Below are 25348 nucleotides of genomic sequence, written 5' to 3' on the forward strand. Positions count from 1 at the left end.
ACAAACATAAACTGAAAACATAACATAAAAACCGAACTCAACCAAAGTAGATTCAACAAATAGGCACCGACCCACAAAAGAAGAGCCCGAATCTGGATCTAGTTATTGCTTAAGATGGAGGATTTAATATCAGACGAGGCTGAGGAGCTGGGAAAGTTGAGGTTTGGGCTCCGAGTTCATGCCGATGATGATGATTAGAAGTTTTGTACACGAGGCCGTAAACTTCTTCGTAGGCTACGGCAATTTCTTCTTCAGTCTCTATGGGACCCTCATCCAAGCAAGGTAGAGGAACAAAGCCTTCACAGGAGGGAAAGGCAAAGAGCGAGAGAACTAAAGAGAAACGGCACAAACGGATATCGGGTAATTCCGTTTAAATCAAAAACGGGTACGACCAGTTCCACTTCTAAATAAAAATTGAAACGGGTCGGGCTTTTTTGGTCGGATCGAGTCAATTAAATCGACCGGGTCGGTTATATGGCTTATTTGTGCACCCCTACCTACAATAGTACTGTTGAACCCAAGGTTTCAAGTTTCATGTGATTATAAATCTACACATAGATTTTGATGATAACAAATGAATTCAAAGAATAAAAGAGTTTCAAGTTCAAGTTGTTCACACAATGGAATCAAGCACATCAAAGAACTAAGCATGAGCAAGAAGGAAATAAGTTCACATTAAAGTTATAGAGTAATGTTGTAAATCTCTTAAAATTCGAAATTAGGATTAATGCTCAAAATTAATATTTTATCATAAAACATTAAAATACATTTTCCACATGTGCATGAATATTTTTGAAAATTAAATTTGAAAATTTAAAAAGATGATTGATTGTCATCTTTTACATGTGCATGCCTTGATTAAAGGGTTGAACTTTGAAAATATTAAAGATGATTGATTGTCATCTTTCACATGTGCATGTTTTATTTGAATATTTTCAAAAGTGGTTGATACTTTTTTAGACTTATACAAAAGGTAGATGATTTTGTTTGAAAAATTTTTTGAAAAGGAAAGTGTGCTCATTTTGTCATATGCCAAAAGTAAAAGATTAGATTTGAGTTTTTTTTAAAAAAGTGAATGATGTTGTCTTTGACAATTGAAAAAGAAGAACCTTTTATTTGAATTTTTTGAAAAAGTGAATGATGTTGTCTTTGACATGTGAATCTTTTTAGATTTGAATATGAAGTCTCATATACCTATAAATAGATCATTTGAGAGCTTCACATTCACAACACCAAGAGCATACAACTTTCATTCAAAGCTTTCATTCTCTCTTCTCTAAGCATTGAGCCTTAATCCTTGTTCATTTTGAGAGATATAGTTTGCGCTGTATTGTTCTTATTTTACTCATTGATGAGTGTTTTCTGATAACCTACCCATTATCAGCTTTTGTATCAGAAAAATTGTGTGTATAACCCTTGTGCGTGTAGAAAGTATTCTACACGGGAAATAGTTGAATCACCACGTGTAAGGTGATTGCAAGTGTAGAGGGTGTTCTACACGAATCCTTTGTAGCGGTTTTGTTCAAATGTGTAATAGGTTTCTATTTCCACTTGAAGGAGGTTGAATAGTGAATTTGGGAATCCTCAAGGTGTAGCTTGAGGCGAGAACGTAAGCAGTGGGGCCGAACCTCGTTAACATACTGAGTTTGCTTTTCTCTTACCCTTACTCTTTATATTTATTGTTATTTCATATTTTGTTTATATTATATATTTAATTTATAATTGTTATTTTTTTAATACAACTCAATTCACCCCCCCTCTTGTGTTAGTCATCTGGGCAACAAGTACACTTCTAATGGCTGGCATAGATAAACATTAAAACCCCTGCCTTGAAGGAATGATTTGAACATGCCTTCTCTGGTGGCGCACAAGTCCCTTATTATAATTTCCTGGCCTAACTCTGTTTTTGTTGAGCCTCCTTCAAGTCTCCTCAGTCTCTCAGTTTCTTCACCACTTCCTTTCTCCTACTTAGATGCACCATGAGCCACCAGTTGCACCACCTAGCCCACTTTTCCTCCACTCGTCCAACCCACACGGCAAGCTTTATTTCTATACAACAAAAACAGAGCACGGTTTCTTCCGTTGAACACGACTCTGCCTCAAACTCCCCAACCACTTGCTGCCTGTGCATGCATCTAGCTTTATCTTCTACATAAATGTTTACTATTTAATAAATAAACTAACGTGCATAATTAATCGACAGCTTTTTCTTTCACAGAATACGGCCGGACGTCTATAATTGAATGAAAAGTCCAATGTGAATTAACTTTAACTGCGTTAACAATCTTCGTTAAAAACAACAACTTCCATTTGACAACTTCCGCTAAAACAAGAATTTCTGTTTCATACACACTTTTTATATATAGAAGATATAATTGATTTTGGTTTATTATTTTACGCGTTCTAGATGTTTAACTATTATATGTTGAAGGGTTGAATTACTTGTCGTTTGTTTTGAGAGATGAGATACGTTAAAATTAAAATTAAAAATTGAATAAAATATTATTAGAATATATTATTTTAATATTGATATTTGAAAAAGTTAAAATTATTCATTTTATTTTGTATAGAAATTTAAAAAAATTGTAATGATTAAATAAGATGAGATGAGATGTTCCGTAAAAATAAATAATATTGCATATCGTGATTTGTTGGAAATATTCAATGTATAAACTAAGCGATACCTCTAAGAAAAAGATTTAATCTATAAAGAAATCTTATCTAAGTAATCATATAAATTAATCTGATACATCATATTCTTAATTAATTAATTATTTTTATTTATTTTTAATTTTTTTATCGCTATTGGTTAACTTAAAAGGCTAGTTAATGGTATGGAAGGATCCAATATATCCTAACGTTGTGATTCACGTAAACATAAATTAAATATTTTAAGGATAATAATCGACATAGTTTTAGTCCGTTTAGGTGTTGAATTGAATTGAAATAAATTAAATTTTTTATTAATAGCAATAAGTTAAAATAGTAAAGTGAGTTTTATGAGGTCTACTTAAAATAAATTTAAATATATTTGAATGTTAATATGAGTTTAGACGTATTTATGAGAAGTTGAAGAAAGTTATGAGTTCTGTGTATAAAGAGATATTGAGTTGAAAAAAATTGTAGATATCACGTGTAAAGAAATTTTAAATTTAAATGAATTTAGTAATTTGAGAGTTGGATGTTTAAATTTTAGACTCAATTTAAAATTAGAATAATCTGAGTTGATATCAATTGAATCTAAGTTTCAAAAAGTCTTAGCTCCGTACATTCTATTTAAAAAAAGAAAACGGTTTCAGACCATATTTTGATGAGTTTCTTCGTTCCAAATAAATGAGATAGCTCTCTTTCACGAACGCTGACGGTTGATCGATAACCGACTGATAACCGAAATTTTTATGAATGAGTATTTATTGATAGTTAAATAATTGTCACATGTGCCTAATGTTTTTCTCTTGCATCCAAACATGAAGAATAGTTCTTGGAATATTTAATATTGTATGCATGATTTTATCTCAGAGTTGAAGCAAAAACTTTAAAGGACTTCGATCCCGTTCATGAAACTCGGTCCAACATGAGCAGTTTGTTTGCAGATTAACTGCAATCAGATCAGTTCTACAATCTATATTTGATCAGCATAACTGTATTTAAAATCTTTTAAAATTTATAATTTGCTTCCTTGAACCACTATCATTTTTACAATATGCACCTTAATTTATTAAAGAAACTCAACACTAAGGGCTCTTTTGCTTATACAAATGAGATGAGATGAAAGTTAAATAAAATATTATTAGTATATAATTTTTTAATATTATTTTTATTTTGAGATTTGAAAAAATTAAATTATTTATTGTATTTTGTGTGGGAGTTTAAAAAATGTGTAATAATTAGATGAGATGAGATAACTTGTACGTAATAAATTACATTAAAAACTAAGATTTTGTTACGTACAAGCAAAATCGCGTACTAATTTACGTATCAATATTGATTCCTTCATATTCAAAATTTAAATTAGTGTTATTTTTAATAAAATTTATTTTTTGACCAATCACATTAGATTAATGTATATATTAGTGTAAATTTGTGCTTGTAATTAAATTTTTTTAAAAACTATGTCAGTATGTAAACACTTTATTACGGAAGAACAAACATTTCTCATTATAAATTTGGTGCCCAAAATCAACTTCCTTTCAGTTTCACACCGTGGCCTACCCACGTGCAAAGAAACCACCAATATTGTCCCTCGTGAATTTCTACGAAACCATCGCCCATTCATAATGGTGTCTTGTCTCGGCAGGAAAACATGATAATCCCTTGACAATGTCTAAATACCTAATATAGGGGAAGAAAATTAGAAAAAGAAACGGAAAAATACACAAATTATCCCTCTCCCTATCGTCTAATTTATAATTATATATAAAATCTTCGTGTTGACACAATCATCCCTCCATACCATACAAAATTACACTGTCCAAAAGACTTGATTGGTTCTCGATTCATCATTATAAGCTGGAAATTATTCATGAATAGTTATTGCGAAAATAGCAAACCAAACATTCAACTGCTTTTACGAGGTTCATTCAGTAGCTGGTTTTGTACGATGATTAACCAGGATATAAAAGCATATACTCTATTATGATAAATAGCTATTTGTTTTAAGGAGAAACAAGCTTTAATGACACAGCGTTCATTCTCCTCGGGTAAAAAACCAAATTCAAGGTACGTCTTGGCAAAGGCAGATTAAAAGGTAAAAAAAAAAAACCAAAACGCCAAGTCAAAAAGCACATTAGCAAAATGCAATCAGAAAAAAGCATCTACTTTTATAAACTAAATTATGGTTAAGAAAGAGAAGAATAGCTCTTGAAACAAACAAGAATCCCAAAAACTCGGATGTCATAATCTCATCAATCCACTGCGTTGCATTGCATTGGCGACAATCCAAAACATACCTCCCCACTAAAACAAGACTGCATGACAACTAGTGCAATGAACTAATCATGGGAAAGGCAGTCTTCACACCCCTGATTTCCGCAGTTCAGCAGCACCATGGGCAAAGTGACATCTTTCTCCAAAGGTGCACGATCCTTTACTAAAATTCTCACACAGCTTAGTCTTAAAGTTGCTTCCCGCTGGAGCTGCAGCTCCTGGCATTCCATGGGTTTTTGGAGGGCCAGACACAGAAACAGTCACGATTAGCTGTCTCACCATGGCACTTGCCTCCTTTATTTGTTCAAAAGTCCCCTCAAGTTCAATGTTCCTGAGATTGGGATCAGACTCGTGTTCTCTAATTGAAAGCTTGGCTCCTGTCTGGCGACATATCTGCTTGGAATTCACACCACCCTTCCCAATTATTGCTCCAGCAAGGGAAGCATCAACACTGATTTTTGCTGTAGCTGAAGCACCAAAGCTAGCAGCAGGGCCTGGTGGGGGTGCCTCCATACGACCACCCATACGACCAGGAATAGGTCCCATGGAGCGTGGATCTTCATGGGATGGAGCAATAGGCTTACCAAGTTCCCATTCATTATGAGCAAAATGGCATTTGTCACCAAACTTACAGCCTTCAGCAGTATTATACTTGTTGCACATTCGGGTTTTAACTGAAGGGGCAGAGCCATTTTGGATAGTTGGTGGCCCCGCCATGTTTCTAGATGCCGCAGGAACAGCAGGGCCCAAATTCATCATCTGGGCCACAGCATTATAACCGCCAGCAACATAGTGCAGGAAGTGGCAACTCTCACCAAAGGGACAGCCAGCAGTACTGCAATCCAAAACATAATGTCAGAGCACAGTAAATACTTGATAACAAGTTGCTGCACCTCAAGCAATATAAAGAACAAAAACCATCACTACAATGCACAAGTTGTCACATATGAATGAATTCATGGATAATGAAACAATACAAATAAAAATTACCACTCACCTATAAGCTCACAGAACAAATAGTTTAGTTGCAATTACATGCTACATGAGATGTCAAACTAAATTGTTGGAATTTTATTCCTTGCCTTGGAAGGACCTATGAAAAGTAAGGCTACAGAACTTAATTCCCTAAAATATTCTATTGCCACCAAGGTTGTATGCTTCAAATGTAAATAAACCCCACTCTATAACCATCCTCTCCTGGGCAGATGCTCAGACATGAATCCGCATCTAGCTTGGTTTCATTAGGCAGGGAGCCAAATGGACTGGATCTAAGACCAATTGAGAAATCCAGAAAGTAGAAACTAAAGGATTACTTCCACATCCTGCACCCCCAAAACAATGAAGATCTACGTCTTCAAAATAAGACACAGTGACAGGGGCGAGCAAAATAATGGCCACCCCTGCCTGAAACCAAAGGAAACCAACTGACATTGGTTAGCTATCAAATTGTGAAACTGATGTGAGTCGATGGCGGAAATTAGAAATCCAAACCATACCATCCTTGAGAGGCCCCCTCACCCAAAATTTCAGTCTGTCTTGACTCTACTAGCTCTAACCCTCTCCCTCTATAAAACCGTGCAACAGCCTCCCCCACTCTGCAACCATGCCCCTAACCATTATGAGCAAAACTCATAGATGATGACATGGTAAGTAGGATGTCATCATCTATGAGCAAAACTGTCTAAAGGACATAGATCTGGCAAGTTGATGAAAATGAGGTTAGGTTGAAGATCCTGTTCTATTATGAGATCCATTGGGTGAGAAAATGTATTGAGTGAACTAACCGGTCGAACTAAAAATGACCGATTACTTAGGTTACTCAGCTCAAAATTGATGGCTGGATGCATCTAACAACCTCATCAGTTAGACCATCAATATCCACTAAATACCAACTCAAGTGATTCATGCTCACCCTTAGTCAAAAGCCATATTTTCTGTCTTATCAGGCCTTTTAGGACAGGAAAAAATAGGGGAGGTTGAAAATAAAAGATGCTATATCACATAAAGAAAAGCTCGACCAGTCTTAAAAAAGCCATCAAGAAACTTTCTTGGAAGCCAAAAGGGTTGGAAATCTCATAAACCACAAGCTAAAATCTATCCCCCTTCCTTAACTCCAAGTTGTATTTAGTTCTCCCACATATTAAAAAAAAGTTAGTTCCCTCATTAATGATTTTATCTCTACTCTTCCTAAATTGTATTTCTCTTTGTCCTCTTCCACAGAACTCACCTCTCTCTTCATTTTCTTCTTCTTCTTCTTCTTTTATTTTTTTATTTTATTTTTATTTTTATTATGGATAAAAAAAAGAATCCACTTCTTATCATTGTCTGGTACCCTTCTGGATCTTTCTGATAATCAAAGCACAAAAAGAAAATAACAAAATGAAAGACATTGGTTCTACTGATTATTCAAATCTAACCACAATAAACCTTTGTGAAAATGCATTAAAAAGGCATACAAAATGCAACAGATAACCTACAGAACGTAGCTAGTAACTAATACAAGAGAAAACCTTATATTTAAAGCATATCCATCATTAGACAAGGGGTTGTCTACAACTTGCAAGAACTTCATATGAAGAAAAGGACATAAATTATACTGAAAAGAAAGAAAAGTCAGTATATCACTATATTGGCAAACAAGGCTGCTGGAAAGGACTCACTATCAGAACTTAGACAACCACTCCCACTCCCCCCCCCCCCCCCCCCCCCTTTCTTCTTTCTTTCCCTGGATTTTTATCTTCTCATAGAAACAACGAAAAATGAATAAATTCTCAAAAGTGGCACGACACACACACACATATATCTTTTTATAGCCTGTCTAATTACAACAATGTGTCTTGATGTTTAAGCATGGAATGATATAATATTTTGACATACCTGAATGCGATTTACCAGACTCCAACATTTTAACATGTATCATACTGAAAGAATGTTGGGTTCAATTTCTGTACCAATTCACTAAAATATGGAGCAATACCATTAGATTAAATCTACTGGATTGATAGGGACATTTGGACTTCAATTTAGGTATAAGGTACAGTATAAATCAATTACACAAAAGAAGAACGAATCTCAATGTGACATCCTTAATACCAACTTTATTCTGGCAAAAGGTTATCTTTTGTACTTCATTAATAACCACCAGTATTCCGTTACATGGAGTTTTCTTTATACCGCACAGTATGTACCTGTATAAGTTCTGAATGCCCAGTTCATTAGTGCAGGTTAATAATTATTATCTTGTACAATCATGATCAATTCTTACAAGAATTTATAAACATTAGAAAATGATAGGACCAAGCTCAAAAATTTATTTAGATGAGAAAAGATTTGAACCTGAAAAACTTGGTGCATGGCTTCGATTTGCTTCCTACACCAGTTGAGTCCATTTCTGTTGCAAAAAATTAGTTACTTGCTCTCAGTTAATATTCCACTGGATTCTTAGTCCAATTACCTCAACTATTTCAAACCGATTAAAATCTTGATACTGTAGATTTCATTCACAAAAATAAAATAAAAAATCTTCCAACAAGAAATGCCCAAGAAATCTAGGGAGAATTATTTTGGTTCGCGTATTGAAGAAAAAAATTTACTGTGTTGACTTTACTATCTTGAAAGTAAAAGATAACCACGAGAAACATACCTAGCTATTTCCAGATCAGTTTTTTTGAAAAAAAGAAAATTTAATATTTTTTTGATCGGTAGAAAAAGAACATTTCATAATGAGATGCGAAACGAAAATAACACATGCAGCACGACTATGAAAGACTTCTTTTTTTCCTTTAAAAAAGTATGACCAATTTTTCCAATTATTGATTAAGTGGTTCCTTATGAACGCTCATTATTTTGCTATTTCGGTTTTCTGGCCATTATCTTTAAAAGTCAAAAACCCTAATCTTTTTTACCGCTTTTCTTTCTTTACTACAAAATACAAAAAACGCTTACCACATGTTAGAAAACCCGTTAGGCTAAATAAACAATTAAAATCCTGCAAATTCTAGTTGACAACTTCCTAAATACCACTACATTCCATGTTCTGTAACTTGAATTATGAAAAAAATAAAATGTTAAAGCTAACAGGACCAGAAGAAATCGCAGTGCCTAACGCACGAAGGCAAGGAGAACCTTAACCCTAAAAAAATTACCCAACACTCCCGGATTTACCAATACACCAACAAACCAAGTTTCCGCTACTTACTAAGCAACCAAAAAGAGCATGTCATGCATAACAAGTTAAAAGCAGACCCAACGGATAAATATGTCAAAATCGAGAGTAAGAGAGAGAGAACTCTACAAACCTTGCTTGAACTTCTTGAAGCCACCATTAGCGTTCAACCCAGCTTCAGGCCTCCCTCTCTTGCGAGTATCCATTGGTACAGCTCACAGATCTAGATCCAAATACAACGTCCGCGTATTGCACGGCAAATACTTCAAAAGAATACCTCGGGAATAGGAGTGGAAGTAAAACCCTTGAAAAAATGGCGAACTATCGGAGGAAAAACCCAAACCCTAGACGCAGGTTTTTGTGGCGGAGATGCAGCTCAGGGAGTTGTTTGCAGGGTGGGCTTTCCAAAGGGTAGTGAGAGATGAGATGTCGAGAAATGGATATTAATTGTGGGTGAAAAATTGAAAATAAGGGAAGCCGCGCAAGTCACGTGCGATGACGTCAGCTCAAATCCAAGTTCAAACTAGATGATACAAGTTCGGGAAGAAGGCTTTTTTCCTCGGCCCTATTGTGTTAGCCCGTTTAGTAAGGCCGGTAGACCTTAAATTTAAAATGAAAAATAAATAAACACGCAGCTCTCATGGGCATTGGGTTCGACCCCTCCCCAATGTATTACCCAAAAAAAAAAAAAATGTGTGGTGGAAATGCTGAATAACAAAAATCATATAATATTACTCGTTTCTTAAACCTATCTGCACACTTATTTTTATTTTTTTTCAATTTTATTTACTTTTATTCTTCAAAGTAAATGAACTTTTTTAATCATTATTTATACACCACATTTGATAAGGAAATAAAACTTAAAATTAAAAACTTATGTGATATAGTGAGGATAATGAGTATAATTCTTTATGTATATAGTCTTAGAGCATTTAAGTTTCACGTATTCACTTTAAAAAAAGTAAGATTTACTACTAAAAAAATAATTTGTTTCTTGTAGATTCTAGATTTATCTTACAGAATGCACGAATTTTACACCTCCTAATACTATAAATATCATTTCTCATAAAGAATTAAGACCAGGGGTCTTGCATAAACGTACGTGTGTGTGAGAGAGAGAGAGAGAGAGAGAGATGTATTGACTTCCCATTCTCATTAACAACAATCTCTTGGGGAAAATGTGCAGGCACTAAAACATTTCAATTGCAGCCACAACACAATTTGCACAGCTTCCCCCATACAAGAATTAATTAAAGACTAGATTACAAAACTTTTTTCTGTCACATTTCGCTTTCCCTATCCAATATTTTTCTCTTACGGGAATGCCGCTTAGAAATCACCTTTCAAAAACATACCTTCCCAGCCAGTAGACAAGCAGAGTTCCCAGTGTACCCCCCATGTCCCCAAGAGCACCGCCCGGATTTGATTAGATGGTGATCACTGGTCTCCATAAATAATGAGATTCAACCCTTGATTTCAGTATCAGCCAATGTCAGTATACTCAGCCAAAAATGGACAATCCCCCAGACCAGATATTAATCCTGGAACATAGAGATGCGGTACCACCTCAAAATTCTCCATTTCCATAGAAAGTTCCGTATCCATGTCAGTCGGTAAATTACTTTCCACATTGTCCTTCCCAACTTCCAGGATGATAGGTTGAAACGGGTCAAACCTTACACTAGCATCATTTGGTACAGCTCCTGGCAACGGTTCTGGCAGTGGCTCGGCAATAAGGTGGGGTATCTCACCATGCTGCTCCATTGAGGTTCTTTTAAACTTTGATTTCGAAGGTTTCTTTGAGTCAGATATGGAGAGCTTGTGCTTGCCCAATGATGGTAACTTGGATACGGACCTAGCCCTGACGTCATTTATTGGGAATACAGAAGATGCCCATCCTAGGTTATCTTCAACACAAGCTTTTGCAGAAGCCCTGAGTAGATGGCGTTACACTATTAGCAATCTGCAATACAATGCCTAATGATCTTGATGTATTCTATCTTTTCTCATACATATATATGACAATTAATCAATAATCTTTCACCTAGATGACTTGAAAACACCTCTCGAAGGTCATGCAACCAATACCACTATCAACGACCAAATCAGAAAATGCTGAAGTTCAATAATTAACCCTCCACAAGAACCAAACAACTTTTCAGCCTATCCAACAACAAAAATAAATAAATAAAATGCAAATCTTTCAGTTTAAAGACCTGATAAGATAAAACTCAGGTTAATCATGCGAAATAAAGAGGACTTGAGTCACTTGACCATAACCAGCGGTTGACAAATCCAAGTCGCAAAACAAGTAAATTACACGTTTGCATCAGGCGATACCTGCAACGGTTCTCAGCCATATTTCTGAAAGCTTTTAGATGATCATCTCCAGTACCCTTGCTTACAGAGGGAGGATCTTCCCCACATATTGATAAGCTTATAACAGATGGCAAAGGAACCATGGAGTCCACCATTTCTTTCTGGAATTCCAGTGTAATCTCCAATTGTTCGGTAATGGCTGACATGTCACTCTCCTGGTTGGGAAGGGAGACTCTCTCATCTGGTTGTCTATGATAGGCATCATGGAGTGCAGCTGCTAACATCTTTCTACTCTGACCTAAATTTGTGAATTTCATCCTTTCTACAGGTTCCCGCATGGAAGTCTGAGAAATCTGGCTAACAGAATAAGTAAAAAACCTTCCACCAAAATAGAGACTATTACTGGATGACGAAAGACTAGGTCTGCAGTCAATACGTGATGTCACCTTCCAGACAGAAGAAAGCAGGGCAGTTAAGTGCTTCTGAAGGAGTAACTCTGTATCTGGCTGCTCAGCAGCAACGTCTAAAAGCAATTGAATGTTATCCTGCCGCAAAAGAAAATTGATGAGCAAGGTTTTCATTTTCAATCTTTATCATGGTAAATTTCTAATTATAATATTAGAAAATTTATTTTAGTTGTTTGCACATAGGACCCACTTGAAAATAATACAAGTGAGGTTAACACTGCAGCAATGCATGCAGATGTGCAAAGCAGTTTAGTTCCCAAGTATGTTTGAATTTACAATGGTTACCTCTGTTACTTTGAGAAGAGCCTTTCCAGAGCCTGTACTGCTGACCTTTTCAGTATTAGGATTGTCGGGTGCAGACAAAACATATCTCTGGATGAGTTCTCTAAACCTCTCACAACAATGGACCGGATGGCGATATCTTCCCCTGTAAGACCCACCAGCAGTCATCCCATACAAAGTTTCACTAACCAAGCTCCAATGAGGGCCATATTCATGTACCACAGCACATAATATTGCATCCTCCTGTGGCAACCAGAAATCAGGAGATGGAACACACTCTCTTGACCAAATATTTGCCTTCTTTAGTTTCTCTGGTTTTATCGTTACAACCCGCTTAACTGGCATGGTAGTAATGGATACTTTTCCTCCCATCCTACACCTGCTTGCTGGTTTTTGCTCAATATCAGCCAAACTATCACATGGTCTTGAATATAAATGTTCATCATGCCGCATACCTGACAATTTGGAATCTAAATCTGAAGGACATTGTTCAGTGGGAGGCTTCTTGAGTTTCTTAGACTTCTTTTTCAACATCTTTCCTTCTTCAACATTCAAAGCAGATTCAGCATTCTTACGTTTTTTCTGCACACGTGATATTGGTGAAACAATTTCTGTAGAGGTGACCACCTCATGACAAATAATCTCATCATCCATTGATATAGTTTCTAATGATGGCTCTTCTTTTGCAGGCTTCAGTTCAGACGCTAAAGATCCCTTCTTCAGAGATTTGAACTTGGCTTTCTTTGGCTTCCTTTTAGACTTGATTTTCGGATCACCTGGCATTTCATTCCTGTTAATTGAACTAGATTAGTCACTGAACATCGAATCCCCAGGCATGATATGGGTTGACATACATATTCATTAAATATATCATGATACATATGTGTCTGAAGATATACTCTTTACTTTATAGCATAGATGAGATACTGCAACTGCAAGATTAAAATTTACTAATTAAAAAAAGAAAAAAAAAAAAGAAGAAGAAGAAGATTAAAAATGATCAAACATTCCTGCTCTATTCTAATATGGTCATCCATGTCAGACAAGTACGCATTATTTATCAAGGAGAATGCTGAGACACGCACCAATCCCCTGTGCTGGCATTCTCTCTCCCTCTATCTCTCTCTGTTTAAGTTACTAACCCTGTGGGTGTTGAGTCCATGACCTCACCCTTAGTTCCATTTATGGGGATGAAGGTGCCTTTTGAGATATCACTTATTGACACAAATTCTTTTTGGTATGGATTATGTAACATGCTGGATCCTGTGGCTCTTGTATATGTCCTGAATACTTGGGCTATATGCCTATCTATAGCATCAATAAAAAATATTGTATACTAATAAAAAATAACATGCCAGATTCTGTGTAGGAAGGTGGTGAATGGGATCGTATAAGCTTAGGAAAGAGAAGTTATTGCCCTTTATAATGAATTTTAAGGGCTCCAAATGCAACCTTAATTAGCCCTTTTGGAGTACGGGCCTGAATGTAGCTTGGCTATCCTTGAATCTTTACAAATTAATAAAGAAAATCACTACATTATACTCAACAATTAAAAAAAATTATCAAATGACTTGCCTAGTGGGGATTATTTTGTGATCACAGAATAGTTTTTAATTTAAGTCAACAAGTCATATGACTTGTCATTGTGTCCAACACCAAGACCTTTGCCATTGTCCCTATTTTGAATATAACTGTTAATTTCTAACAGACAATCTTTCTTTTTCTTTAATTAGTAATTTCTATGAGACAAACATCGAGCACAAACCATCATACACTGAAATGATATTTTATTTATTTTTTCCTGACATCAACATTCTAATGTTAAGATGGCTTGTGAGAACCATAATTGTCCCAAACCTCTGGTTAAGTACAAGCAACACTACAGTCAACTCCCACATATTTCCATCACAATAACAAGCAAGGTCTTCAGGAAGATGAGGTAATGCCAGTCCAACAAACTGTCTTATTGTTATTATTTTTTGAAATATTCTATTTTATTGAACTTGTGAGTTCCCACCATTCAATTATCTATAGAGCTAGAAAGAAATTTTTAATGACAAAAAGGCCAATTCATCCACTATTTAAGCGAATATGATTCTAGAAGTTTTATGGAAGAAATAAGTAACTATGTCATTTTCTGCATATCATTCTATGGGGGAGATCATAGTGTTTTCTTACTTCGTAGAATCACATTTGTCATCCTCCGCATCTTCCTTCTCCTTAGCTTCACATTCCAGCTCTTCCATTAACTAACAAAATAAGTGTATATTAGCAAAGAGATGATGCACCCACAGAAAAGAACGCAGCACAAAGTTGATAATATGACCTGGTGTTGAGCCAAGGCCTCAACTTGCTGCCGATAAGCTTCAGTAGCGAAATCAGAATCCCACCCTAACACAAGTAGAGAACCCTCAAGTTTAGTCTCACCATACAAACCATGCAAATTTGGAAGGAACTACTGAGTTAATAAATATGACATGACATCATAGAAAAATAGGTTCAATATGGTTATGAAATTCTTTACACTGTTCATATTATTTTACAACTAAGCAAAAGTACCAAGTTGGCAAGTTCTATATCGCCCAGAATCTGTTTTGAGAGAGAGAGAGAGGGAGGGAGGGAGGGGGGGAGGGGGGGCAAGACATGCACTCAATTTCTTTTTTAGATTTCTTACGGTTGGATAGCATATCTCATAGTGGCATTATTTGAAAATCAACTCAAAAATAAAATAAAAACCCTCTAACAAATAAGGGCAGATCAAAGGCACTTTTTTTTTAAGGTACTTACTCTCATATATGAGGGGTTCCTCATCTTCATCAATCTCAGCTTCCATTTCTTCCTTGTACCTCTCAAGGCGGTCCAATTCCCATTCTGTCTCCTCAAACCTAGCTTGAGATTCTACTGCAGCCTTGTCTATAATGGGATCCCAAAATTCCAGAAAACGAATCGCATATCGATCTATTGGACGTAGCTGATTCTCAAAGGATGAGATTGCTTGTCCAGCAGCTGCTGCTGCTGCAGCAATTTGTTTGACATCAGCGAGCATGTCAACATCATCTTCTTTACTAGCAAGAGCAGGAGCTCTCTCTTCGCTAGGATTACTCCCATTTAACGTCACCCCAGTTTCTTTATTTGATGTTGTGATCCAGTCACCCTGATCTACAGGCTCATCAACCTTCAGATCATCTTCATTTACAAAATCATCATCTTCCAACCTTCCAATGGCTTCTTCTGTAAACTCCTGGTTGTCCACGGCTTCTTCTTCTTCAACTTTCTTCAATGCCATGTAATCTGCTTCATCCTCAGCACATTTCAAAGCAGCTTCCACATCCGCATTAGATACAGAAACCTCATTTCCATTGTTGTTATTCTTTTCCTTTTGCAAATTCTTGATGGTAAGTGATTGATGACCAGAGAAAAGTTCCATAGGATCAAGCTTTTTGAAGAATTCAGTGTTGTACCCTCCACTTTGTATTACAAGATCATCGAGTGCACGCTTTTTATTTGCTTTCTTTAAAATATTTTCTTCAATTGTGAGCTCACTGATTAATCGATAAATATGAACTTCACGTGTCTGTCCAATCCGGTGGCATCGATCCTGGGCCTGTTGATCCATTGCAGGATTCCAGTCACTGTCATAAAAGATAACAGTATCTGCCCCAATTAGGTTGATACCAACACCCCCACTACGAGTTGACAAGATGAAAAGAAAGATTTTTGGATTTGTATTAAAGCGTTGCAATAAGGTCTGTCTCTCCTCTGGCTGAGTGGATCCATCTAAACGCATGTAAGTGTAACCATACAAATTAATGAAAGCTTCCAAGATATCAAGCATCTTCGTCATTTGGGTGAATATTAATGCTCGATGACCTTCTGATTTTAATTTCCTGAGCAAAATTGCTAGCTCCTGCAATTTACCACAGTCAAACTGTATAAGTCGCCTGTCTGGGAAATATACTTGACTCCAGACAACTGCAGGCCTTATAGGTAATAGAAGGGGTGATAACATGTCAGAAAGTTTCTGCTTATCAGTTGGGTGCAGAAGCACAGATGTCCCTGATTTACTGCACCAAGAAAGGGGTGGCGGAGCTCGTGCAGCTGGTATTGCAAACATGAAACTTTCAACAAGGTCCAACATTCTCTGGAAGCGTTCCACTGGTGAGAGGACAATGTCAGCGAGCTTTGAGGAGTAAATGTAGGACAAAGGGTTGGCCTTCAGACGATTAATATCATAAACAGGATGCTCTATTGTTACAATTTCCCTTAGTGTCCTTGAGTACATGGGTTTCTTCTCGCACCTCAAGGAATTCCACCACGCAATAGCAGCAGCCCGTTCCTTTGCTTCTCTCAGTCTCTCCTCCATGATTGCCTTATGGATCTCTTCAAAAAAATTGGTTCCATGCAACCTTTTTTTATGTTTAAATCCAGACCCACTTTCTTCTACATTGTACAAGTCAGTGCACTCCTTGATTAAACTTGAGGGGGTAGCAATGGCTTTCACTTCATCACCCTCCCAAGAAGTCATCCTAAAATCAAGATGAGTAAATAAAAATCCCAAACTCCTAAGGTCTACATTAGAAAATGGGTTGGGTGAAAGCATCGAACAAATAGAAGAACTCAATTGGATGTCAATACCACCCATATCAAAAGAACTGACAATTGGACGACCCTCAAACAAATCAGGATGATTGCAAACTTTGCGAAGTTGCATGATAACACTGATCATCCCAAAAAAGTTTGTACTGGCAAGAGTAGCTTGTGTTTCTGTGCTAGCAATAAAGTCTTCATACAAGTTACGCTGCCTCTTTGACAGTCTACAGTAAATGACATGTTCATGTTTCATAGGCAGCTGCTTCTCCACATCTCGTTTCAACCGACGAAGTATGAAAGGACGGAGGACATTATGAAGACGATCAACAACTTCTTTATTTACTTTCTCCTGTCCCTCAACCATTCCTGATATTGGATTACTGAACCAATCCTTGAATTCCTGATGAGATTGAAAGATGTGCGGCATCAGAAAATGCATTAGAGACCAGAGTTCCATGAGATCATTCTGCAGTGGTGTCCCAGTTAATAAAATGCGTCGTTTTGAATTGAAGTTCAAAAGAGTTTGCCATCTTTGTGACTTCCAGTTTTTAATCAGATGGGCTTCATCTAAAATCAAATATTTCCACTTCTTTCGCTTGAAAACTTTTGAATCTTGAATAACCAGTCTGTACGTGGTTATGCATGCATGAAATGAATTTGGTTTCAACCAGCCTTGCCTCTTATATTTTCTCTCTTTTGCACTTCCGAAATAAGTTAAAATCTTAAAAGCAGGACACCATTTCAGAAACTCAGTCTCCCAATTGAGCATAACACTTGTGGGGACAACAATGAGATGAGGGCCCCATATTCCCTTTTCAATTGCTAGGTGTGCAAGAAGGGAGATTGTCATAATCGTCTTTCCAAGCCCCATTTCATCAGCTAGAATCCCGTTCAGTCTTTTCTCATACATTGTAACAAGCCAATCCAAGCCAATATGTTGATACTCACGAAGAGGATGCCTCAGAAGAAATGGGAACTTAGTGCGCACTTTGGTTGTGGAAAAGGTATTCCCTGTGGGTTGTGCTGATCTTGCAGCTGCAGCTGCATCAGCAATTATATTCTCACTATCCCTTCCTTCTGGTTTTTCAAGGGATCCAGCTTCCTGCTCTTCTACAAGAGAATGCACAACTGGCTGATAATCACCAGTTTTCACATCTTCATCCATATTAATGGCCTGCTGCTCAAGTTCAATGCCTTCATGAGCTGGAGAATCCACAAGATTGTCTGATAAAGCAGATGCATCATTGGATTCATCATCTGCAACTTCTTCGTCGTCAAATCCCTATTAAACAGATGTTGAAAATAGAATTTTAAAATCATGGCACAATACGAACCACCGGAGAAATAACCAGAAGCAAAACCTACCTTTTTATACCTTGCAAGCAATTCTTCCACAGGCATTTCACTCTCCTTTTGCATTAATGCAATCTACAAAATAGCCGCTTCGTTCAGAATGATAAATTATGAGAAGAGACCAAAACCAGTTAAATTCAACAAGCTAAATAAACATATTAAGGATAAATAAGTAAAGAAACATGAAATTTGAACCTAGGGTATAGAAAGTTTTCAGCAAGGAATAGCTCGTCTTGCTCTTTACCTCATCCATGGGATCACTTGAATCTGCTTTTGCCAGTTCTTCCTCCTGCAACAAGGTTGCCTCATCACCCTGGACATAGAAGTCAAATTAGAAGTTGGCATGACCATTGGAAATAACAAGTACAAACTTATGTCACACCTGATCATTCATTTAACCTAATTCTGACTAATCAAGCACAACCACATATTACAAGACCAGTACATTTACTCAAAAATATCAGGAAAAATATTCTACATGATTTGGTAATAATAAAATTCCTCCAACTTAAATCCCCTTAATTGCAATCCTTAAAGGCATTATCAAATGCTAAACAACTGGAGCTTTAAAGCATAAAAGCCTTGTCTGTTCTTTAGAGCATAAAAATCTCCAATCTCGAAGGAAAAAACAAAAAATCTCAAACCTCCTTATTTAACAACTTGCAAATGACGAAAACATATCCATTTACTTATGTCATGTTGTTTAAGCTTGACTCTGTACCGTTGATCAAGTAACATACTATAGCACATGCACATATAACTTTATTGAATATGGAGTAAAGGAGAGTATTCAATTGAGAACTTAAAAATAGCTATTGAGTGCAGAGAATTCTTTAAAGCGTTTCTAGCATCTTGCACACTTCACTTTAGTTAATACCTTTAATAAAATCATAATGATGAAAATAACATGCCTCCTTTACACTATACGACACCAGAGGGAAAATGGGAAAGAATTAAAAAAAAAAAAAAAAGAAACAGCTTCGTTTTATTTGATACCTTTTCTTCCTCAGCAGCAAAAACAAAGTCACCATCTTCCTACATAATTTGAGATACAGGTCAGTAAAATAGCTTATTTAAAAAATCATAATTAATTTCTGAAATATTAACATCGAAAAAACTAAATAAAATAACACGTAATAGTACCTGTTCATCATGAAAATCATATAGAAAATGATCTTTGGTCAATTCCCCAGAAACTTCTAATGGATCAGTAGCTTGAGTTTCAATTTCTAACAAATGTTTTTCTGAAACATCATTACTTTCAACCTGTAATTAGAAAACACGTGCTACATTGAGATCTTATCTTGCTCAACAATTCACCAATCAACACCACAAACACATACAACTTACACAATGACAACCAGTGGCTATGACATCAATCTCATTTACAGCAGAAAGATTATTTCTTTTGCCTGCAGCATATTCAGACCCCTCAGCCCCACAACCACATTAGAGAAATCACATATTTCAGAAGATAGACAGAATAATTAACTGCTTCTTACCCTTTCCACGATCTTCCCACACGGGTGTTGGTTCAGCCTCATCTCCATCCATTTCCGGAGTACTTTCTCTGCTAAGTGGTTCAGCTGCATCTTCACCCTTTGCTGGACTACTCTCTCTGCTCACTGAACATGCTCACGTTGATTATATAAATATATATATATATATATATATATTTTACAAATACAAAATGTAATGTATTTCCTTAGCCAATGCGAAAGAGATAGAGCAAGAGAGATCCTACAACAACTGATTTTTTGCCACATCACTTCATTTACATGGTATATCTAAATTATTTATATTGTATGAAAGGTACATCACAAGGAGGATAGAGCAAAAATGGTAGCGCAATGCAAACGCCAAGTCCATGAGTTTGTGTGACAAACCCAAAACTAGGCACCCAACACAAAGGCTCGACCATCTGAAACTCTTGCAATCCTGGGTGCCTAAAGCATGTACGGTAGTCCATCTTTACACACAAGATCATTTCTTATTTAGCTTGGGAGGATTAGGATATTGGGGGCTGTGGGAACTGGAAGGCAAGTCAGATACTGCTCAGTTTGCTTTTGCATGGAAGAAAGTAGGTCTGCTTAAAACTGGTGGTCCCTCTCTTAGAAAACCCAATCAGACTGTTAAGAAAAACAAAAAATTCGGTCATGATGATAGTTCACCTTTCTTCATGGTATAACGTTTGAGTAGCTCCTCAAGTGGAAGATCCACTTCATTGCGCAAAGCTGCCAATTCTTCTTTTCTTTCTTCTTCAGTTATGAGGGCCTCATCTTCCTCAATTGTTTGCTCATCATCTTCCTAAAACAGAAACAATGTGTAGGAAACAATTCTATGCACGTAAAAACTAGAGAGGACAAAAAAAAAACACAGATCATAAGATATCAAGAATACAAATCCAAGGAAACCCACGTAAGGTTAAAAAATGCTACTGTATCTAATCTTCAAGATTACAAGTGAATAGGAGGTTATAATCCACACTTGTGTGCAAGCAAAGCTCTGTATTTAAGACCTTACAAATGCAGGTAGTGTCTCAAACAACATCAAAATTTGAAATATTAACCACACAAAATGAAATCTGATGTGAAAGCCTGCAACTATAAATTCTAATTTGAGAAGGGGGCTAAATGTTTTGGGTCCTTATTTTGGTCAATATCTATTAGCTTGTTTTTACACCTTTTTCACCAAGGTGTCATTTAATATTATGCAAGTATCTGCAACAGGAAATTTTTGTTCCTTTGGCAGCTTCAGTAAACAGCCAGATACCAGGACGATAAAAACCACAGCTGAACTTTATTGGTCTGCAGTACATTCCGTTCCTATATTTTCACAACTTCTTCCAATAAAGGATTGAGATTATATACAAAAAAGATGGAAAATTATCTTACCATTTAAATCCTCTAAGAAGACAAAAAATGTACTAAGTATATGCCTTGTAAAGAAAAAATATGATATATATCTGTCCTATTATTTTTTCAGTTTTTGGATAGCAACAAGTATGCATAAGTGGCAAAGGCACAACACTTCCCAACAATAATTTGCATATTAGGATCATATGCCCCTTAATGAAAAAAAAAAAAAGACTCAAAAATATTAAAATCGGATCTACAGGTGATAGTGAAGGGACAATAAAAGCCTACCGACTCGTCTTCAGATTGTGTACTGTAATCTTCATCCATATCCGCAGTACTTGACTTAGATTCTGTCAGATTGTGTAAAATATATTGTCAATAAAAAAAAAAAAAAAATGTCATCCTTTTGAGGTTATCAGGTAAATAACAACTAAACCAAATTCCTACTCACCAAAATTAAATTCTGGAGATTCATTACCATCATTTTCATCCACTTCTTTGTATTTAATACTCAGTTGATCTTGTGTAGTACATTGTTGCACTGGTTTATGAGTATCAACAAGATTTTCTGCTAACATTGTTGAGTACCTGATATCCAACACAATAATGTCATTTCACTTTACCTGTGGACGCATGACAAGAACTTCTCACAATCCAATACATGACAAAGAAAGGCAGTTCATCGAACAAAAAATATGAGAGAAATAATTTTACCTCTCAGTTTGGCCCAAAAGAAACTCAAGTTGCTTATCAAGTGCCTTTTTCTTCTTCCCATCAAGCTCCATCTGATGCTTGTAAAGCACCTGGAATTACAAGATCTTTTTTAAATATGAACAAAGAGGACTCAGAAGAAATTGTTAAATTAGCTTTTAAGACTAGATAACTATCTTGATAAGTTATTTGAAGAATAAATATCATAGATTAACTAACCAGTTTTTCTATTTTCATCCAGAATTTCTTCACATCCTTTGAGATATTAAGTGCAACTTTTCTTAACCGCTGCTCCTCTTCCTGTTAAAATTTTAGTTATTCCGATATACACATAATCATCAAATCACCGTGTTGTAAAAAACGAAATAATTCTGTCCACTACTGGTGATGCAATAAAAGATTCATTAACACAAGGAAGCAAAAAAACTAACCTTCATTTTCTTTTCTCCCCTAGTAGCCTGATCTACGGTGCCCCTGCTCGCTCTTAAAGCAACCTTCTTTGCTTGAGCCAATTTCCATTTTCTCTCTGACTCGAAGTCCTGCTAACAACCAATTGAATGAGCAGGGGAAGCAGTGAACATATATCTCACAAACTCCACTAAACGAGCACAACATTATCATATGAAGTAAATGAGTATAGCCAAGGTTTCCTACATCATAGAAGATAAAATCTTTGAGGAACTTGTTAATTACCTTTGACAACCAAACCATCTCTTCTAAAACATGATCCCAATGAGTTTTTCGGCGTAGAGGTTCTTTGGGAGCTTCAAGTGCCTGATATAAACAGCTTGAGTCATGGTGACAATATTTGGAAGAGAAAATCACAGCAGAACATTCAAATTACTGACAGTTCTCAGCACCCACAATGTTATCATCACAAGGGAGTAGCACCCACAAGGTATTGTGGGATGCGATCTTCTTGAGACTCGGTATTGCATGGGTCATGCCTAAAAGGGTGAGAGATCTTTTGTCTTGTTGGCAAGGAATTCAGGGCAATCGTTAGATCACTGCTGTATGGAAGATGGTACCCTTATGTTTAATGTGGTGCGCATGGACCGAAAGAAATGGCCGATGTTTTGAAGATAAGGAACGCTCTCCGGACAGCTTTAGGGATTTTTTCTTTCACCCTTTGTTGCTTTGGGCTTCTTCTATTGCATGGAATGGAACAAGTCTTAATGTTTTGTACACTACTATCAGTAGCATGTAGTGTGGTATCTAGGCTCTTCTATGTATACTTCCTGTGTACTCGGGCTTTGCCTATTTACGTGGATCAATAAACTTTTTAGTGTGATAATTAAGCCTTTTCATTACTCGCTCTTCTTTTTTCTAACCTTTCTGTTGCACAATCAACATTTGTTTTTGGTCATCTTCAACAGCTTAACTAAGTTTACCTAGGTTCTGAACTGCGCACATAAGTTGAAGTTAAAGTCAACATCGCCAATTTTGATTTACAAAAGAAAAAAAGCACACTAGTTCGATTAAATACAATGTGCTTACATTAGATTTTTAGCTAATATAAACTATAGCTTCAGATCACAACAGTAAATCCATCATGTATGCTGATTTAAAAAACACATAGCTTCCTATCCATAACAGATAGCAGTAGGAAGTTCAGTTTATCTAGTAATGTCGTTTATACATTGTGGAAAATTCATTTAAAGACAAATAAAATATAAGTATGAAAGTAAGATCAAACAACATATTCTGTAGATTTCAGGAACTCCGCGAAGGCACCAGAAAAAGGTATGAAAGACACAGCAGAAAGAAAAGAGAAAAAAAAAATGGCTTAATTAATAAGGGCTTCAAAAGGACACCCAAAAAAACATACAAAGACTCCGCCAAAACAAGACAGATATAGCAATTGATTTACGCTCCGAAAAGAAGTACAAGTGAATTAATCTACAGATAAAATATTCACAAGCTAACCTTTTGACGCTTAGCTCTTGTCTCATGATCAAGCTTACACCTGGGACCTTTGGATGCCATAAGTTTATTGCAATATATATATCATTATAGAATGGCAGAAGATCGTGAATGACCTAGAACCAAACAACCCTTGCAAGTATCAGTTCAAGCACTTTTTTAAATGATGAGCCCCATCAAACATAAAAAGTGAGAGAAACAAATTAAGCATCAATATATATTTTTTTTTACAAGTGTTAAGCATCAATATATAGTCAAAGCATATTACATATGATTCTCAAAATTCATATTAATATAACTCCTAGATATAAAAATACCCGTTTCAAGAAGACTGCAATTTATTCAGTAGCTTTAGCGGAGTTTCATGGATTAAGTCACATCTAGATTGTCGATACTTGGTGGAACTATCTCAAGCTAGAGCTGCATTTTCAAGAGCATCTGGTAAATTAAAACGCATTTCGCATGCTCAAAAGGGGCATATGATACAATATGCAGCTTGTGCCTGGCTCTCTCTCTCATTATCATGCAAACCACGGGTTGAAAAGAGCAAGATGAAACCCGATTATTAAATGAGAAATCGATAGCTATTTTCAAATTTTGCTTAAGCTGCTCCAACAATATTTCAAAAAAGAAATCTCGAGATGGTAGCATAAATGCACCTTAAAATGCTCCAAACCAAGAGTAGTTGACATGCTTGCGAAAAGTTATTTAAGGAAAAAAAACAATTAGGATGCTATGTTTGGTTTAATAAAACTTTATGGTATAAACGAGAACGTGAAAGATGTTTTGCCTCTTCATCCCAGAAACACACAGCCAACTGAAAGTCTGAAACAAACAGAAACAGCCGTACTGAGCTCAGCGAGTGGAGATGATTTTCGTACGTTCCAACAAATAAGAGAAGAAAAAAAAAATCGAAAATGTCATCTTTATGTCTCGCGACTTTATCAGAAACCAAACACACCAAAATCCATAACTGACCTGGTAGAAGCTGCGGTAGTGTGCTTTTCACTTTCCACTCCGCCCAGTTCTCACCGATCTTTCACGAGAAAATTCATAGGCCATCGTTGGTGACCGTCATCGTTGGGTACCAGTTGTCGGGGTTTTCGGGCGGGTTTAAGCGAAGGCAAGCTCCTGCGAGCAAACCCAAAAGAAGCACCCCCCCACGCAGATCCAAAAATAAAAAATGAAAAATAAGAGTAAAAAATGTGAAAATCTTTTGCTTTCCCAGAAATAGAATTTATTTTCCTTTCCACTGGGAATTGTGGATAAAATCCTATCTATAAATAACAAGGCCGGTGTCTACGGATGTACGAATTATGATCGGTACCTTCATTGATCCTGCGAATGAATCGCAGTGAAAAAGAAATTTTAGCATGCGATGGCGTTTCTGAATTGTAGCACTACAATAAACGTCGCCGTCTAGTTATGCTGTATGATCTTATATCGATGATTCTAAGGTCTCAAAAGTAGAGTAAAAACATGCCTTGCAAATGCCGCTTGCCATTTCAACGAATCTTAATTCCCTTTTAATTCACTCTATATATTTTATTTGTTCAAAGGTACGAGACGATGGAATAAAAGGGTTTTCCATTTACATATTACATGATTTTTTAAAAAGAAATACATCATATTATGTTGATGAATAATGTTAAAAACAAGTCTAAATTGCACTAATTACGTGCAAATATTTTATAAAAAAGTAATCTAAAACAAAAAATTTACACTTTATTTAAGATTTGTATACAAAAAATTAA

General features: G+C 36.1%; 2 protein-coding genes across 6 annotated transcripts; both read right to left on the bottom strand.

Moving 5' to 3' along the window:
* Positions 1–4795: 4795 nt before the first annotated feature.
* On the bottom strand, positions 4796–9541 carry LOC122279529 (zinc finger CCCH domain-containing protein 14-like). Its single transcript, XM_043090215.1, has 3 exons — positions 9225–9541; positions 8263–8317; positions 4796–5761 (listed from the first exon to the last, which is right to left on the bottom strand). The coding sequence occupies exons 1-3, from the start codon at positions 9295–9297 to the stop codon at positions 5014–5016; spliced, it is 876 nt and encodes a 291-aa protein (XP_042946149.1). The 5' UTR covers positions 9298–9541; the 3' UTR covers positions 4796–5013.
* Positions 9542–10225: 684 nt separating this feature from the next.
* On the bottom strand, positions 10226–25077 carry LOC122278261 (protein PHOTOPERIOD-INDEPENDENT EARLY FLOWERING 1-like). 5 transcript variants are annotated; one of them, XM_043088420.1, is made up of 22 exons: positions 24922–25077; positions 24573–24725; positions 23598–23710; positions 22365–22445; positions 22103–22210; positions 21891–21971; positions 21675–21763; positions 21412–21548; positions 21249–21310; positions 20274–20409; positions 19605–19727; positions 19453–19514; positions 19246–19368; positions 19099–19137; positions 18347–18415; positions 18115–18177; positions 14947–18031; positions 14486–14550; positions 14338–14408; positions 12163–12949; positions 11432–11955; positions 10226–11024 (listed from the first exon to the last, which is right to left on the bottom strand). In XM_043088420.1, exons 3-22 carry the CDS (start codon positions 23655–23657, stop codon positions 10574–10576), a joined length of 6216 nt encoding a protein of 2071 aa, XP_042944354.1. In that variant the 5' UTR covers positions 23658–23710; positions 24573–24725; positions 24922–25077; the 3' UTR covers positions 10226–10573. The 5 variants fall into 5 exon arrangements, with proteins under 5 accessions (XP_042944354.1, XP_042944353.1, XP_042944352.1 ...); XM_043088419.1 differs by adding an exon at positions 23912–24014 and having other exon boundaries at positions 24573–25068; XM_043088418.1 differs by having other exon boundaries at positions 24573–25068.
* Between the last annotated feature and the right edge of the window lie 271 nt (positions 25078–25348).

The sequence above is a fragment of the Carya illinoinensis genome, chromosome 10, assembly GCF_018687715.1.
Source record: "Carya illinoinensis cultivar Pawnee chromosome 10, C.illinoinensisPawnee_v1, whole genome shotgun sequence".
NCBI classification, from domain to species: domain Eukaryota; kingdom Viridiplantae; phylum Streptophyta; class Magnoliopsida; order Fagales; family Juglandaceae; genus Carya; species Carya illinoinensis.

What these genes read in the sequence shown, in the direction of transcription:
- LOC122278261 (XM_043088420.1), bottom strand. Translation starts at nt 23,657, where the DNA reads ATGGCATCCAAAGGTCCCAGGTGTAAGCTTGATCATGAGACAAGAGCT. An exon ending in TGCTTGCAAGGTATAAAAAG is followed by an intron (nt 18,032 to 18,114) that starts GTAGGTTTTGCT and finishes TCTGTTTAATAG; the next exon opens with GGATTTGACGACGAAGAAGT. An exon ending in ATGGCTGAGAACCGTTGCAG is followed by an intron (nt 11,025 to 11,431) that starts GTATCGCCTGAT and finishes CCATCTACTCAG; the next exon opens with GGCTTCTGCAAAAGCTTGTG.
- LOC122279529 (XM_043090215.1), bottom strand. Translation starts at nt 9,297, where the DNA reads ATGGATACTCGCAAGAGAGGGAGGCCTGAAGCTGGGTTGAACGCTAAT. An exon ending in CTTCAAGAAGTTCAAGCAAG is followed by an intron (nt 8,318 to 9,224) that starts GTTTGTAGAGTT and finishes TTTTTGCAACAG; the next exon opens with AAATGGACTCAACTGGTGTA. An exon ending in CCATGCACCAAGTTTTTCAG is followed by an intron (nt 5,762 to 8,262) that starts GTTCAAATCTTT and finishes TTTGGATTGCAG; the next exon opens with TACTGCTGGCTGTCCCTTTG.